Source organism: Sparus aurata, chromosome 15 (genome assembly GCF_900880675.1).
Source record: "Sparus aurata chromosome 15, fSpaAur1.1, whole genome shotgun sequence".
Taxonomy (NCBI): Eukaryota; Metazoa; Chordata; class Actinopteri; order Spariformes; family Sparidae; genus Sparus; species Sparus aurata.
This window is the reverse complement of record NC_044201.1, coordinates 10,948,658-10,965,550: the sequence shown is the minus strand read 5'-3', so window position 1 is coordinate 10,965,550 and position 16,893 is coordinate 10,948,658. Positions and strand designations below refer to the sequence as shown.

General features: G+C 40.6%; 1 protein-coding gene across 39 annotated transcripts in view; it reads right to left on the bottom strand.

Moving 5' to 3' along the window:
- The window catches only part of LOC115597081 (neurexin-1a), a 276,475-nt gene that overhangs the window by 236,847 nt on the left and 22,735 nt on the right, over window positions 1-16,893 (bottom strand). For 12 of the 39 annotated variants that reach the window (XM_030442701.1, XM_030442706.1, XM_030442725.1 and 9 more), the window contains exons 3-6: window positions 16,461-16,478; window positions 14,318-14,347; window positions 13,583-13,594; window positions 13,061-13,108 (exon numbers count right to left, since the gene is read on the bottom strand). The exons of 5 other annotated variants lie outside the window; for them this stretch is intronic. In XM_030442701.1, the coding sequence (XP_030298561.1) occupies window positions 13,061-13,108; window positions 13,583-13,594; window positions 14,318-14,347; window positions 16,461-16,478 (108 nt within the window). The remainder of the gene's footprint in view (window positions 1-13,060; window positions 13,109-13,582; window positions 13,595-14,317; window positions 14,348-16,460; window positions 16,479-16,893) is intronic. 22 more of the 39 variants (XM_030442712.1, XM_030442719.1, XM_030442710.1 and 19 more) reach the window with 11 other exon arrangements.

The following is a 16,893-nucleotide window of genomic DNA, read 5'->3' as shown; positions in this document are numbered from 1 at the left end:
GCTATTAGTGGAGGAAGCACATCATTTTCTGAGGGACCTCTCTTTTCTCAAGCACCTCTCTGAGCTGAAAACAGAGCACCGATCAGGGTGCCACGACAGCAGCAACAGCAAATATATTAGTGCAACTTCAAACATTGCCCTTCGGTGTGAAAAAACAAAGGTGACATTACTGTGAATTCTATGACGAGTCTCGTCTGATCCCCTCCATGAACTGCTCGCTCGTTTATATTCTCAGTCATGAATGCGAATTGTTCATCAACAACAAAATCCTTGGCCAAGACCGTGCCTGAGCAAACAAATTAGCAAGAGTTGCTTTGTCAGAGGAAGCTATTGCCAAGATCCTGCACTGCAACAGGCACGTGGGGTTAACTAGGAAGAAGAATCCTGAAAATGGAACTGAGTCACAGCAACTCGTGTGGTTGCAGCTAAGAAAAATAGTCTGAGGTTTGTATATCAACATTTGTCCAAAAGTCACCTTCCTCCCACTAAAACATGACTAAACTGTGATGATTGATAGCAGCACACACTGCCCATTAAAATTCACGACACCTTTAATCGGCGCAACAACAAAATTTGTCTTGTGTGTGGAGTGGATGTGGCACTTTCCTAAAAATTAAACAAGGGATACGAGCAATTTGTTAAACAAGCATGAGCTCCTCAAAAATAGAGGTTAATAAGATGCAGCTTCAGTATGACAGAGGAAAGTGTTGTATTGTGCTGGGTATTACACTGTTATGCAACCTCGCGTGTTCCTCCTCTAAATGGGGGGGGGAATCTTCAAACCTGTTTGCAAGAAGGGAGCACAAGTAGAGAGGGGAAATATTTATATATATATATGTATATATCAAAAAGGAATAAAGAATGGTTCTGTCCCTGGGGACATGTTGGTCTTGAGCATAATGACTCTCGATGCAGACCTCCTGAGACAAATTGCCACTGACCCCCATGGATTTTCCAGGGCACACTCAATTGGAAATGGACTATTCAATTTCCCACAGGGAGCCTTGCCATTTCCTCGCTATGCATCACTGGAAAAGGTTTCCACTTTTGGGTTCGGCCGGTCAGATGAAAATATTCACAGAATGTTATATCAATAGTGCAAGAACTCTCGAGTCCTAATTATAGTTTCATTTATCACATAAGTTCTGTTATTTGTATTTAAATCTATGGAGAGAAATAAATGTCAAATCTACTGACAACCTATGTTTCATGATGTCATTTCAGTTCTAAGTGTCTTTGTAACATTTTTAAGTCAAATATGGTAATCATTAATACTGTACAGTGGCCTGTTCATTCTTTTTTCAATACTACACGACTTGGTGTCCATTTCTTTAATATAATTTACATTTTAAAGCAATTTCTAAGCATATGAATGGGTAGCTCCACTACCTTTACACTTTAGAGTGTTTACAGATAAGGGGAGTGTGGCTGCATATGTTAAAAAAAGCAGTATAAGGCCTTTTGTGGCTTTAGAGGAAGCTGATAAATTGCCTCCAGTGATGTCACGCCGTGGCTAACTTGCATCATGGGTAACCTAGGCTCCAGGTTTCGAAAAGGAAGAAGAATGCATGGAATGAAAAAAGATGATTAATACATATGTGTTTTAAACCATCCATGATGAGTCCAACAGTGCTACAGGAGTGGCCAGTGGTGCCTACATTACCCAGAATACAACTCACCAAATGGCATCACTAAAGGCAATTTATCAGATTACGTCGAGCTTCCTCTAGAGTCAAGTTTTCATGAGCACCTTAAGACTTCACACATTGAAGTGGACAATACAGTTACAAATCAATGTGTTAAACAAATAAATAAATACATAAATGTACAGATGGTATTTCAAACCCAAACTCCTACTTAGAAATATTTATGTATAATGCCTAACTGCATTTATTTAAAAGAAATGTGGAAGGATTATTTGTTGGTGGATAGACAAATGCACTGAAATGATAAAAATGCAAATGGATTTTTGACACCTATTTCTCTCCATATCTAACAGTACATGTTAATGCCACAATCAAAAGACTGGGCAACGGTCATGGGAAGGACGGTATGCACTGGAGCGTGAGTGATTTCATAAATTAGTCACACTGGATCCCTTTTATCCAACATGTCTGCAAAGTAACACACTGCAGAATGATGGTGTAATGGGAAGATGAATGAACCATTAAAGATGGGGGGAATAACAATCCCTTTTGAAGCAAGCTAAGCCACTGGCTTGCTCTCATAAATCACCTACACAAAGCGGCACTACAGCACCCTACGTCGCTCTGTAAACACGCATTGTGTACATTTTTATCTCATTTCACAACACACACTTGAAGGGATAAATATGATTTCATACCCCTTACAGTGCATCATAACAACACCTGGCAGCATTTCATCAGCGGAGGCCAGTAAAATGGCCATAATCCATGATCTAAACGCTGAACCATAACTAAACAAACCGACATGCAAAGGATGCATTTCACAGTCTGCAGCTGAAGTATAGGTATCTCCCTTTTATCTATTTTCTGCTAAGATTCATCCACTCCCTTCTGCGGGCCAAGAAATAGAGTTTTTCATCACTGCAGTCTCTCACTGGCATCGACCAGCTATATTGATCTGGAGCAGATCTCCTTCCACTCTACCTGGGGAGCCAGATGAGCCTTGTTCATATTGATCCAACCTTTTTATTCTACATTCTCCTTCGCCCTTTCTTAAGGTTGGGGGAAAAAAATATATGCCTGTCATCTTTTGTAATAAATATTCTTTGGGAAGGGAATTGATAACTATTAATTCAAAGTCCACCGTTGGAATTTGTAATTGTTGATGATCCGGGAATACTGCTGAAACCTGCCTCCAAACTCAGAAAGGCTGTCTGTTATGACAGTTCAGAGATGTGAGGGTGTGCTGCTTCTTATCTGATTGAGGATGCTGACGATGACGCTGAAGACTGGCACAAAAAGGCAAAACATGTCTATCAGAAAGCCAGACGGGCAGGCCTGATGTATGAAAATAGATGTTTACCCGAAAACAAATAAACCTAATTTTCTTCAAAAGAAAATACTCTTTTATTTAACTTGAGGCAACCGTCTGAGTGTTTTTCTGTTTTCCTTCATTACTGTATTTTTCAAGTCCATTATAATCGCATGCCTGTGTTTTATAATCCCACTTTATCACACTTCTTCATTCCAAGTAGTACCCCTCTTCCTTTCTCTGCCCATCTCCTTGAGCTCATTCCTTTAAATGCCTCTCTCAGTCTGCCTTAAGTCCTTCACTCTCTCTGTATGTCTCCCTGCCTCCCCCTCAGGAACAGAATCTGTGGTAATGTACTAATCTGTGGAGCTTTAGTGCCGTCTTGCCAATCTGCCATGTCAAGATACACAAATCTCACTCCAGGCAATTACGGAGCCTTTTTTCTCTGCACTGCGAAGGAGTCTGTTTTCCCATCTCTGTTGAAGTGGAAACTGCCTCTGTGACCCATCAGGTGCAATTACCTTTTGTTTTTTGGGAACAAACACCGATGGCCCCAGGGTGGTGTATGTGCAGGCACAGAAAAAGAGAAATTAGTATGTAGTAAGTAATAATGTAATGTATTGATGTTTGTTTGGACAACCTGTGCCATGGAGAACACCTTTATCGAGCTGGCAGATAATGCAAAGTCATTATGTATATATACCGGAACATACAGATGGTGTGATTGTTTTGAGCAGTAGTATTAGTATTAGTAGAAAAGTTTCCAAAGGCTCTACAACAACACATCATCATACCAAAATAGCTGAATTGGTCGATTGTCAGTGACTCCTAAATAGCAAAATTGCTACGTTCCAGATCTGGCCTACACCAGATAGGTTCAACCGGCCAACATACTGCATGGAATGATGGCACTTGGGCGGTTCGCTCCTGTTCGCCAGATCTGAGCCATAAGCAGGCAAGACCGTGGCAAATCCCTGCCATCATTCCATGTGGTATGTGGGCTGGATGAGGGTGGCTAGTAGAATTTTGCTATCTGGATCCCAAGCTGCCAGCAACCGGACCTTCATCATAGTGTTGTAAGTTAGGTTTAGGAAAACGCATGGTTTGTGTTATAATAAATGTATTACTCATCTAAATTAACTTACGAATACGCCAACGTCACAAACTTGAGATACACAAGTTATGTTAGTAAGTCTGAATAACTTGATGTTGACTTGTGGTTTCACAGTGGACACCAACAGCGGATGAAAGTCCTGCATTGCCTATCCCAACCATCCCAAGCAGACTTGTTGCCGTAATAATGACTCGTGCCTCTAAAGGTCGCCACCTAACGAAAAGCATCTGTATGGATATTAATAAGCTGCTTTAACAGTCAACCTATATGGTCGTTTTTTGATGAGGACGGACTGCTCTTAAAACCAGCGCATCAAACGCACATCAAAGCATTTTCGTCATAAGTTACCTTGAGTGTCTTTCAAGTAGATTCATAGAATGCAATATGTGAAAAAACCCCTCGTCTCCCCCTCCCCTTGTGGTATCCACTAAAAACAAGGAAAACGTGAAAGGCCCTTTCTAGTCAGCATGTTTTTGCCATTCTGGGCTACTGTAAAAACATGGCGGTGAAACATGGCAGACACTGAGGCAGAGGATCTGCCAATAATCCCTTAAAGCCATGAGTCATCCGCTTTACTCTTTTGTCATAAGGCCAAATGACTTTGTCCTTTGACCTTGTTGGCTTTTATCGGCAGAGTTGATTATGTGGCCCTCCTGTAGTTTAGCCTAGATGTCAGGATTAATTGGGCAAATTTTTTTTTTCTTTATAAACTGTTATATGAGTCAGCTTCATAGACAACGCAGGTGGTGAGCTGAAACTCAGCCAGTTTTCACTTTCCTTGATGTTTTTTTTGTTTAGCTCTCCACACCAACACCTAGGATATCCTGCTATTATACTGCCACTCCACCGTAAGCTGCTAATCAGATAAGCACGGCAGTCGGCGGGGGTTGTTCCCAACCTGACAACTGGGATCCTCTTAAAAAAAGAGGTCCCCTGATAAATCCGAGCTGTTGAAGAAAGCTAACAAGATACGACTCAATCAAAAACTTCTAAAGAAAAGTTTTTCTCTACTGACGTCTCTAATAATCTCTGCATCATGTGCAAGAGTGGGAAGCTTTACACCTTTGGGTCTAGATCACAAAAAGAAAGAATCAGAGTAGAGAAAATCACATTAAAATATATTATCATTATCATATATCTGTATATTGGTCTTGTTAATAACAATCACAACTAGAGTTTTGAATGCTGCTGCTGATAGGATGTTGTGTTGTTGATGTGTTTTGGTTTGGTAAATTAGGGCTTCTGCAAAAGTTTAAAAAAGCACAGAATACTCTTGTAACAACACATCACCTCTTAACTGGTGAAATGTTCCTATACAGCAAAATGTTTTAACGCCAGTCAAAATTGTTACCATATTGTTCCATAAAGTTCAGGCCAAACCACAATGTTTTTTTCCTAGCCCTGATCAAGTGTTTTTTGTGCCTAAACCTATCCAGAAGGAAATAGTCAAATTCAACCTAAACAAATGTAAAAATGCATCATAAATAGACGTCCTGCTTGAACTTATCTGTGGTTTTGGTGAAACATTTCTTCTGGTGATCCGGTTGTCCTTGTCATATCTCGCTAAAATAATTATGACAACAGTTATTCATCACACTTTCTCACCTCACTCTGGCATTAATCATGTTTTTCACACTATTGTCATGAGGCATGACTAATAATTTGCGAAATTAGTTTTGACATAATTTTGGTGGCATTCTATCTTAACTCAAAGCGCACACAATTGCCACCTCTTTGATATTTCTGTAGCAGTCCACAACGTAGTAGCAGCGGCCCTGAGGGGTCTGTCGCCTGCGGCTAATGAGGGTGTTAGTGCAGCTCAAACTTTATATCAGCGTTTGTTAAATATGTTTTTCATGTATTTCCAACATAGGGATTTAGAGATATCTCAGGGAGGAGACTGCTTCCGTTGACACTTCAGCGACTGTCGTGCTGAAAGCCTGAGCTTTTGAAATTTAGGTCGGTCAACAGGAATCTTTGCTGAAGCCCGCAAAAATAAAGGTATGCTAAAACACTTCTTGATGACTTCTCAGCAAAAATCTGTACAGAGATGTGAAAAAAAAAATGACAAAAAAAGAGTCTTATAGCTGAGACTTAGAACTGTCTAGAACCCAGCAAGGCTGTGACACTTGCGAGATAATGCCATGGTAAACATTTTCCTTCACCTCCATGTTTATATGTTCTCAGTGACTTTCCCTTAAATAGCTGTTTGAATATGACAGAAATTGATAGCTTTGCCTCCTGGAAGAGACAGACTGTATGTATATGGATGTCTAGCAGTTTATCTTCACAACAGTTAATCTTCTTCTGCGTTTAAAAAAAAAAGAGGAAGAATCTCAGGAACCTCAGACCTTGTTTTGCATATTTTCATCATTTTCCGATTGGGGAAAAACAAAGAGCCTCTGATTTGGATGCATTATGGGATTCAGTCAAGCTCATAAGTTTGAGGTTTTCAGACCAGATGGTGAGGATGTTACCCATATGCCAAAACCTAGAAATAAACCCAGTTGAGTTTTTGTCTGAAATTCTGAGTCGGCTTCTCGAGCAGCTCTTCCACTGACATTTTACATAATGAGAGTCCAGATGACTCCTCACTGTAAGGTGTTATTATCTCTGAGTGTGCCCTCCAGGAGAAGTATGAATCAAGACCGTCAGAAATAAGCACTCAATGCCACCCTCACTAAAGGACATCTGGGCTGTTTTTTTTTTTTTTTTCTATTTCGACCATACATCTAACTCGGTTTGTTTTCGTCTAAGGAGGAACGACTGCAACCACAGACATGCTTACTATCTCGGGTTAAAGCTGAGGAATGATAATCCTGGGGGAGTCAATGGAGCTGAAAGGATTCCGCTGACAGTCTTCCAAGTTTCATGTGATGCTACAAAGGCAACATCTGTTGTTGATTCAGCGCACACCACATGGCATCTTGTTACCTGTCAGATAAAGAAGGCAGACAAGTCTTGACAAGTTGCACCCTGACACGCCGTCGCACGTTATCTAAAAGAACTTGTTGCGTTTTCATCGCAGCGGCGCCGGGTGCTTCATATGGGCTACTCTTTCGGTTTGCGCCTGTCATCCCAAAAATGTGAGGCACCTTTGGGTTAGATCGTCACCGCTGTACGTTAAAAACGAATCCCTCCGCCGGAAAATTGTGAAAAATAGGTGTAAGACTTCTCAAAACATCAAGAAGAACTAAAATGTGAACGCATACTCTAGGCGTTCTTGTACGCCATCGACAATGTCATACACACGATGACACACATGCATTGCTTTAAGCTAAAAATGACACGATGGATATCTGTTAGACGAAAACTGTAACAAATCCTCTCTAGCGCTTGTTTCTAGCTGACATACGGCTGTATAGTCACGTATGTAAAACATATTGTGCTGTACGCTGACAACCGGCAAATGTTTCGCTGTCGTCTCACAAAACCTGTCAGCCTGTGCAACCCAACCCCTATACAAGCCCACGGGGTACATGTATGTAGACCACAACCGTGGGATCTTATTTGGAAAATAAATGTACAGTTACCAATGGGGAGACAAATACATTCCCATTGAATTGTGCCTGAATATGATGAACACCAACACTGCTGTCACCTGTGTTAAATCACAATAAATCTGGCCATGTTGACCACTTTAGCTATGCGAGTGGAGAGCTGGTCAGTTTTTATGTTTTTGGTGAACGTTGAACAAGGCGACATCACTATTGCAACTGATGGGTGTGCAGTCTATCTAATAACCTATGTCCAAAGTCTTATATTTCAGACTGTGACTGTCTCGACTTGGAAAGGTATCTTTTAAATTCACAAACATCGGGTGTGTAGTTCATGGCGCAATTCTAACAGGGTCCAAAAATGATTGTCTCTTGCTATTCACTGCCAAACATATTTTATTTAGAAATAAGGTGGCGTGGTGGTCCACCAGAAGGGGCATGACATCACCTCTCTATTGGCCATATGGAAAATTAACATCCTCTAATGATTGTTTAGCCTCTCCTTATGATATAATAATAAAAATAAGCTGGGCTCTACTATAAAACCATAGTTTGGCCAGCGAACAACTCAAGTTCGTGTGCCATTTAAACATGATTTTTTTCCTAACCCTCTAATCTAATGGTGTCAGGAAGGCCAGCCTCATATTATTTCATTTATTGATATGCATTTTTGAGGCAATCCATATTTGTACTGGGTGTTTTTTTACATTTATTTTCCGGGCTGTTACTGTGCACAACCGTCATTGTGGCAGGTTTTCTCTGTCAGCTCAGTGGCATTACAATATTCGACAGCATAAAAGAAATATCTTGTGTATGTCCCCCTTCTTAGGAAAGGGCTGAATCAGTGTCATGAAATGTGTAATGGGTTCCTCTATACAGGGAGTAAACACGTAAAGTAATGCATTACTTTTCAAACAAGTAATGTGGAATCCATTGCTTTTTGGGGGGTAACGACCCCAACGCAAAACATACAGTTTTACGAAAGCCTAAAACCTCCATGGTGCAGTTGGCATAGTATCACAAAAACAAATTCCTCCGTAAGAAGCTGGATAGCATGGAAGGGAAGGTTACAAATCACTTTTGATACAAAATATTCAAAATACATAAGCCTGTCAGAGCTGCTATTTTTTTCAAGGGTGTGAGCTGAAGCATCCAGTGATGGAGCTCTTCAAACCCTGCTTCATCGTGACCTTTGCAGTTATGCAGATGGTCAAACTTTGCATAATATTGGACACATTGGATCTTACTGAGTTTGCGTTGAAGTAAAATGGGTGGTACTTCAAAAATCCCACATACTGCGTGTCAAGTGAGGCTTTCGCAATGTCTTTCAATGACCCAAACACACTCCTACTCACTGAGCTACTCTCTGAATCCCAGCTTAAGTACCACACCGTGCCATTAGGAATGCAAACATATGCACATCTCCTTACACGATGCTTTGCCTCAGTGTGAAGTCAACATGTCCTGGATTAGATGGGACCCGAACTCTATAGCTGTTCATGATGTCGGTTTTATCACTCAGAACACAGAACTGCCCGTACATCTTTATCTATCTCGCATGGATGTAAGCATGTGATTTAATTATTAATTCTGTATATACGGTACTACCATCACTGCTGCACTTTGCGTGATGCAAACAGCGAGAGCGTTGTTTCATCGCATGTGGCCATGGGTTTTATTCATAGAACATAAATAGATGCATAGATTTAATCACAGGAAAAGACACACACGTACGGATCTTTGTCTGAATTGTTATTGTTAAAACCCACAGACCACAGTGGATTTGTATGTGTGAGAACATGACTAATATTCACACTGTGTTAACTCCTACGATGGCTGTGAATGTGTTCGGGCTCAGTTCAGTGCACAATTCCAGCAGAAAACTAACCCCTGCAACATGGAACTTCAGATGTTTTTAATCATGTAAATAAGTCATGAACCACAGAGGGCGTGTACAGACTCCCTCACCTCCCGGTAACCTCATTTAAATCAGCTGTTTAAGTAACAGTTGTAGCATACTTCTGAGCTTTAATGAAACATTTTGAAACGTGAGCATGACCACTGCATTTGCACAGCCCTCCAACATACCTGGATCAGCGATGCCTTACCTTAAATTCGTTAGTCTTATTTGTTTTTATTAATCCAACTTTTTCTTACTTAAATATAAATCATGGTGCTGTTAGATGAGGTTGTGCTAATGCACGTGCCTGCCTCCCGTTTGTGCTGCGGTGTGATAATGTTGTTTTTGAAAGACTAAACGAACAAACTGAATGATGCGCAGAGCGGTATTTCGTTAGATAACAACATGTTGTGAATTTTAGAAATGATAACAACTATTTTATTTCAATACATTTCGACGTTTGGACTTAAGATCACTCTGGAGTTGTAGGAAACGTTTCGATTGCACATAAACTGTTCAGCCTCTGATTTCTAGCTGCTCCTGCATCCTCAATCAGCTGTGCTGGTGAAGAGGGCGAACGCCGCTTCTAGCTAAATAGTACACGTGAAATTTACAGATGTGGTTGCTAAATTTCTCTGTGGAAAGCGGACTGGCCTAGTTTTGCAGTTTTTTGTTTACGTGTGTGCTATTTATTCCGTTTGGGACATACCACGATCCTGAAAGCATTAGCGGCTGCTCAAACTTGACTCAAGTAAGGGTCGGCCTACTTCTGGAGTAGTAACCTAGGTTTCACCAGACATAGAAGTGAAGTGACAGGATCGATTGTTTTCCAGTTCTTAGTCAGACCCCATGTTTATCCTTGAAATGAAGATAACAGTCAAAAGTTGTTGTTGTTGTTGATGTTGTTGTTACTTATTTTGAGATCTAATTGCCCCGAGACATAAATACATTTTGACTGGATCTGTATTTTTGTTGGCAACAGTTGCACAATCGCAGGCGCCTTGTCCCTCGCCGCATCACTGTTGTGCCACAAATGACAGTGGAGCACACCCCCTTGTGTAATATTGCTTAATTAAAAGGCCCTAGTGTGTCAGCATCCACTTAGATAAAAAAAAAAGCATTGTAAACATCCATTACATTTGACAAACAAAAATAGAGCACATCAAGCGCAAACAAACTAGCGAGGGGATCTGTTCGTCCACCTCACAGAAATCCCTGCGAATGGGCATTCTAATTTTTTTATTTATTTTTTTTTAATTTTTTTTTATTGAACATATCACAGACATACAATAGCTCCGAATGGGCATTCTATAGTACAATTAACAGCGACAATTTCCATCTTTAGACAGTGAAAGCAATTACATTAGAAAGTATACTAATTTAGAAAAAGCCCAGTTGTACCTGTAAGCCTGTCTGCACAGCCTGCCGCCCCTCTTAAGCTGCACATGGCAGTTTATTGTGATGACAGCAATTAAATACTCTGTGATTTGTGTGCCAGCGGTATTATGACTTATCCTGCTGTATGGCCTGTTTCCTAGAGCTGGATGGAACAGGGTTTTTTAGAAATCCGGCATCAGTACCCCAGCTGAAAGCAGCGCACAGCAACTCGCCCGTCCTCAAGGGAGCAGCCGTGACGGATAAACCATACAAGTGGTTAAACGTGACACGGGAGGACCTCAGAGGGGGCTAACATTATATCCTCATATACACAGTGTTCTCGCAGGCTTAAAGCACACAATGAATACAGGCACCATCCTCACTCACTGGCTTTAATACTCAAGAGGGGATATGTGTTTGTGACCACACAGTACATAACTGGACTTCACACTGTAACACAGGGAACAGCTAACAATGGCCCAAATTAGAAGCAGTGGGCTCAGATTTGTGCCTCATCAGCATTCTCTCGATCTCCCCCCGTGGCTCTCCTTCTGCCACATCAAAGCCGGGTCTTAGGTAGTAAAAACCTGTGGGTCTCACGTGAATGCCATGCGGTGCACACTAAAAACACGAGCCAGTGTATATGTGGTGTATAAAAGAGGGTTTACGGTTTATCTGACATCACCGTGTCGGTGTCGTTCCTACAACATCATAATTAAAGTCCAGTGAGGCAGTGTGATTTGAGATTAATGGCTATTACAATTAAAGTCACTTGATTTAATTTCGTTCCAGGGGCCATCGTGCAGAATGACCAATCGCGCTGCGATGTCGGAGCGTCCCAGCTCATGTTTGGGGTCGTTCATAAAACATCATAATTAATGTCGCTGCAGGACCATCATCGCAACTGTGCTCATAGGGAGCAGACTTTGGTGGAGGAAGAGTTGAGCACGGGACTGTTAAAAAAGACTGAAGACTAGGGTTTTTGTCCTGTACGTTGTATTATTGACTTAATAACATTAATTAAATTAATAATTAACATAAAATTTTTATGCTGCCAAATATATATATTTTTTTAATAATACATCTTTAGAGCTTGAAGAAAGGTGCAGAAAGGCAGTATCTACTTTTACGTGAAACATTATTTTAAATTTCAAAAATGTTGTCTGCTACAAAATGACTGTTTTGTTTACATCTGAGTAAGATCTCTTAGAGTTGGTTCCAGCTTCTAGCAAGGGTTGTGAGCCAAAAGTGTAACGCCGTTGGTTTCATGTGGTATCTGTGTTTCGATTCCAGTCTTGGTTGTTGCAGTTTTGGTGAAAAAAAAAACATAAAAAATGTTTGTAAGCTAGCTAGCGTTAGCAATGTCAACATTAGCTAGCTAGTTTTCTGTCACAGTGTGGTTAGGTTTAGGCAACAACACTACTTATATTTCTTGACATAAATTGGTCAATGAGAACTATCTGTCCAAAGGTTTTCCAAGACTTCTGAGTTCTTTTTACTTGTTGTATGTGTGTCAAATACATGTGTAATGAGAAGCCATGTTGAATGCAACCATTTGCAGAGCCATAAGCAACCAGTAGGTCTATGGAAATGACACTTACCTTGGCCGACGGAAAAGTCAATCTCAACATCTTATCATGGAGAATGGTGTGTGTGTGTGTGTGTGTGTGTGTGTTGGTGTGTGTGTGTGTGCGCGCACACGTGTGTTTGCATGCAAATGTTATTCATGTATTGTTGCAGCTTCCAGCGGCAGAATAACTGAGATACCAATAGCAACGATTCCTGTTCACACTTCAGCAAGAAGTAGCACCTCACACGCAGTTTGAAGAAGACTTACCTGTTCAGACGACGCTTCACAAGTACATGACAAGAGATAGCATTTTACACAAAACAATATCTTCTCTGTTTGGTGTCAAGAAATAGAAATGATCCAAAAACTGCTCATAAGCACTTTGCAAAACTGGAACTAATAGCACAGTAAATGTCAAAGCAACAGCAAGAGCAAGCAAAATCAAAGTAATCACAGTGCGAGTGGAACACTTGAATGTCACGGTGCTAATCACCACTTTTCAAAATGTGACGTTTCACAGTATTATTACATGATGTTCTCCAATTCGTAAGTGACATTCAAGGTTCCCACACTTCAGTAAGCTAATGATGATTGCTAAATTTGGCTTCACTTCAGTAACCAACTTGAAAGAATCAAAGTTTTACCTTGAATGCTCAGTAGGGACCTTAGAAGCCAAGCTTCCCCTCTCTGCCCTGAGGAGGAGAGTCAAATGGCAAAGATCAGAAGTCCACTTACCCCACAGGGAGAAGAGGTGAGGATCACAGCCAGGATGGGAGGCCCACAACACTATGATCAAGCCTCACCCGCAAAACCCAAAACCCATTGTTTGAACAAAGAGAGTGTAGTTACCCCTGGGTGGTGATGGTGGTGGTGTACTGGAACTAGGACAGCAACTATTTGTGTTCATATGCCCATGTGAGTCTCATTTATGATTCCCATGCAATCGAGCACAAAAGAAACAGGTGACACAGCTTAAACGTGTGAATGCAAAGCGAAAGCGGGACCTACCTTGAGAAGCTTTCATTTTATAGTTGAGAAAGCTTTTTTTTATTATTTGTGTAAGTAAAAATGCAAATGACTTTATATACTTCATTTAAGTGAGTATATAATGTCAGAAAACACTGCTGTCATAGTTTAACTGATTCGGATAATTGAAAGGGTAGTACCTTTACTTTTACCTATGAGATTTGATGAAATGTTCCATGAAGAAAGCAGATTCCAGACAAAAAGGGAGAACAAAAGGAGAGGAGACACCGATAAGTGTCATGGTCAAGTCGGAAAAGGACAGACGACATGAGAGAGAGGCTTGATGGCTACAAATGTAAGAGAGGAAATGGGGGCTGGCAAAAAGGAGAGAGAAAGACGGAGAGTTCACATCCCTGCTCTGCTGCATGAGAAGGACATGCAGTCGCCACACAAATGGAAAGATCGAAGACTGAATGGATGGACTGTCTGCGCAGACACTCGCAGCATGCACTACAGAAGCAAGGGTTGTCTGAAAAATTCAGTAAGCTGGTCTCCACCACCATGCATTACACCCTAATAATGTGAATGCAAGAGTTCCCTCGCTTGAACCACATCATCATAAAACATCAGAATGTACAGTAGGTGGGAATAATTAAAAAGAAAAGATGAGAGGAAATTGACACCCGGCAGAGTGGGGAGCAGAAAGCTAAATGAGCTCGAAAAAGAGGTCATGTGAAAAAAAAAAAAAGAAAAAAAAAGTCCATGGAAGAATGAATATCAACTAGGTCGTTCAAAATACGAAAATGACAGCTCATATCTGAGCAGCTTCAAGCCCGGGCACCGCGCAAAGAGTTAGAGGCAACACACATTTCAGAGCACAATGGGAGCAGGAGGGACAATGGAGGAATGGCGGGTAGAAGGAACAGAGCTCATACCTTGGTCGCCCATCATCAGGTGTGCCAGACCTTAAAGGAAAACAAGAGCACAGTCAGAAGAGAACAAGGGATCATGGGAAGCTGTGCAACACTGACACGCAGGCATCTCCGACAGAGCAGATGTCTGTGGTACTTGGGGAGCGGTGGGACAGGGGAAGAGTGGGACGGAGAGAAGGAGGAGGGTGCACAGACAAGGGTCAGCATGATGAGCATTCAGTCAACCAAAGCTGGTTGCAATGCGTCATCCGCCACTTACTAGTCATCATTCAGAAATCTAAATTCAGATTGACCTTTGGTTTTCTCTCCCTAACAACAGAAGTATTCACACCACTGTCGCACCACCTAGGAATGAAAAAGCGATCCCTATACACAGATATAGCTGGAGAACGTTTCACATTGCCCTTCAGCAGCTGTCAAGTGTCCATATAACATCTGAGTCACATTGTACAGGAAGAAAAAGGAAGATGATTGGAAATGATCTGGTCACCTTACCATTTTGAGCAGCAAATAGTACAAACTGCTTGTATTAACAGTTTTGGTTGTGCCACGTTCATTTGAGTGAGATAACTTAGCCCATTAGGCTAACCATGGCTGTCCGCTGACTGCTTTGTGTGGCTTATGGATTCATTTGCTCTCCCTAGTTCTTCTGGAATTCAGGTGACATGTTTTTTAGCATTGCAATTCAATTTCAACACTTAATTGTGCTAAAACGGTGCTAAAACTATGTTTGCTAATACTAAATTTCCAGCTCGCTAGCTGCCTAGCAAATGCAGCAGCTGCTATAGGGAGAGCTCTTCCGTTAGCTTCCAACTATATTAGCTATTTCGTTTCAGTGTTTTTCACTAGCAAGATTTTCCATTTGACTAGCAAGTAGAACAAATTGGTTGAAAAAATATTTTAATTGTACTACATCAATTTGAGTTACATAGATAACCTACATAAATCAGGCTCACCATGGCTTTTGGTGCATTACTAACTGCTTTGTGTTTGGATAGTGGACCCATTTTCTTAACCGGAGTTCTTCTGGAATTCAGGGGACATGTTTTTAATGTTATAAATTAGTTTCAGCTAAACCTTTGTTTGGTTTTATTGCCTTGTTGGCTATCTAGCTGCCTAGCAGATGCAACAGTTGGTATAGCAAAGGAGTCTGTGTGTTAGCTAGCAACTATTTAATTCCAGTGTTTTTGTTGGGGTTAAATCTTCTGTCTATTACACAGAGTAGAATGTCATTAACCTGCTGTTTTAAAAAATTTCAACCACACACTTACAATTATTCACTCTATCCCCATGGATGAATGAACAGCCTTACTAATGAACACTAAAGAACAAAATTGCATTCTTAAAAAAGGTCTGTGTAGAAAGGGTTAAGGTTTAATTTTGTATGGCAATATACTTACCACTGATTAAAAAAAAAAATGCATATACTTTCCCCTTTGATTGCAAAACCAATAGCCTATCACATAGTGACAGCTTGCGATCAAACTGAGCACTGAATCCCACAAATCACAAGTTCAATTAGTTCAGACAGCCAGCGGTACTCCAAGGCTACTCAAAGTACCGCCGGGCAGTATGAAATTAGAAAAGCTGATTCTAATTGTGTAACTCAAAACTAGATGAAAAATATAACCGAGGCATTTGTCGAATCATTTGGACACAGACTTCACAATGAGGCATGCAACAATCATATCATTATATATATATATATATATATATATATATATATATATATATATATATATATATATATATATATATATATATATATAGATAGATAGATAGATAGATAGATAGATAGATATGGCAAATTCACCTTTTCACCCTTTGTACTATTTTGCTCACTTTAATTACCTGATAAACCTTAATGAGTTAATTAAAAGAATTGCATGTGGGGTGATGGATTTTAATTAGCTTAACTGCGTTGCTGTGACAGCCTTGTGCAAAAATGACTCGACTTCATATAAAGAAGACTAAAAAAACCAAAAAACAATGAAAACCAGTTTAATCAGACTTACCACTCCAAGACATCAATACCAATACCAGTGTAAAACATTTGCTTACATGTATTTGAAGAGCCTTAGCCATGACAATGTGTAGGCATAAAGAATGTAGCAAGAATGGAAACTAACTTATTAAAAATACCCACCTTCAGTATAGTTGTCTTCTGGAAGCACAGACAGGCAAAGAGAAAGAGAGGAAGACATTCATTAAGCAGCATGCAGACTAGTTCTGGCCGTTGCATGTAGTAAACATGCAAGGCATTAAACATCACATGCAAGTGACCGATTGTAACCCCTGCAGAGGAAAAGGCTGATTTATGCACAGGCGTTCATTTTACTTGTCCACCCCTTTTTTTTCTTCGCTCGTACGCTGACCTGGAATACAGGACAGAGCTGTGACTGAATGAGCCCTTCTGAATATTTGATGTAACCTTGAAGAATTAAAGTCTTTGAAACAAGTCTTTGTTGGCGGCAGATAAAAACTGGCATCGTTGATGAAAGACTGAAGAACCAGTATTGATCATGCAGCAAGAGATGGTAGGGGGATAAAAAGAAACGCATCTAGAGGCTTGAGGCCGG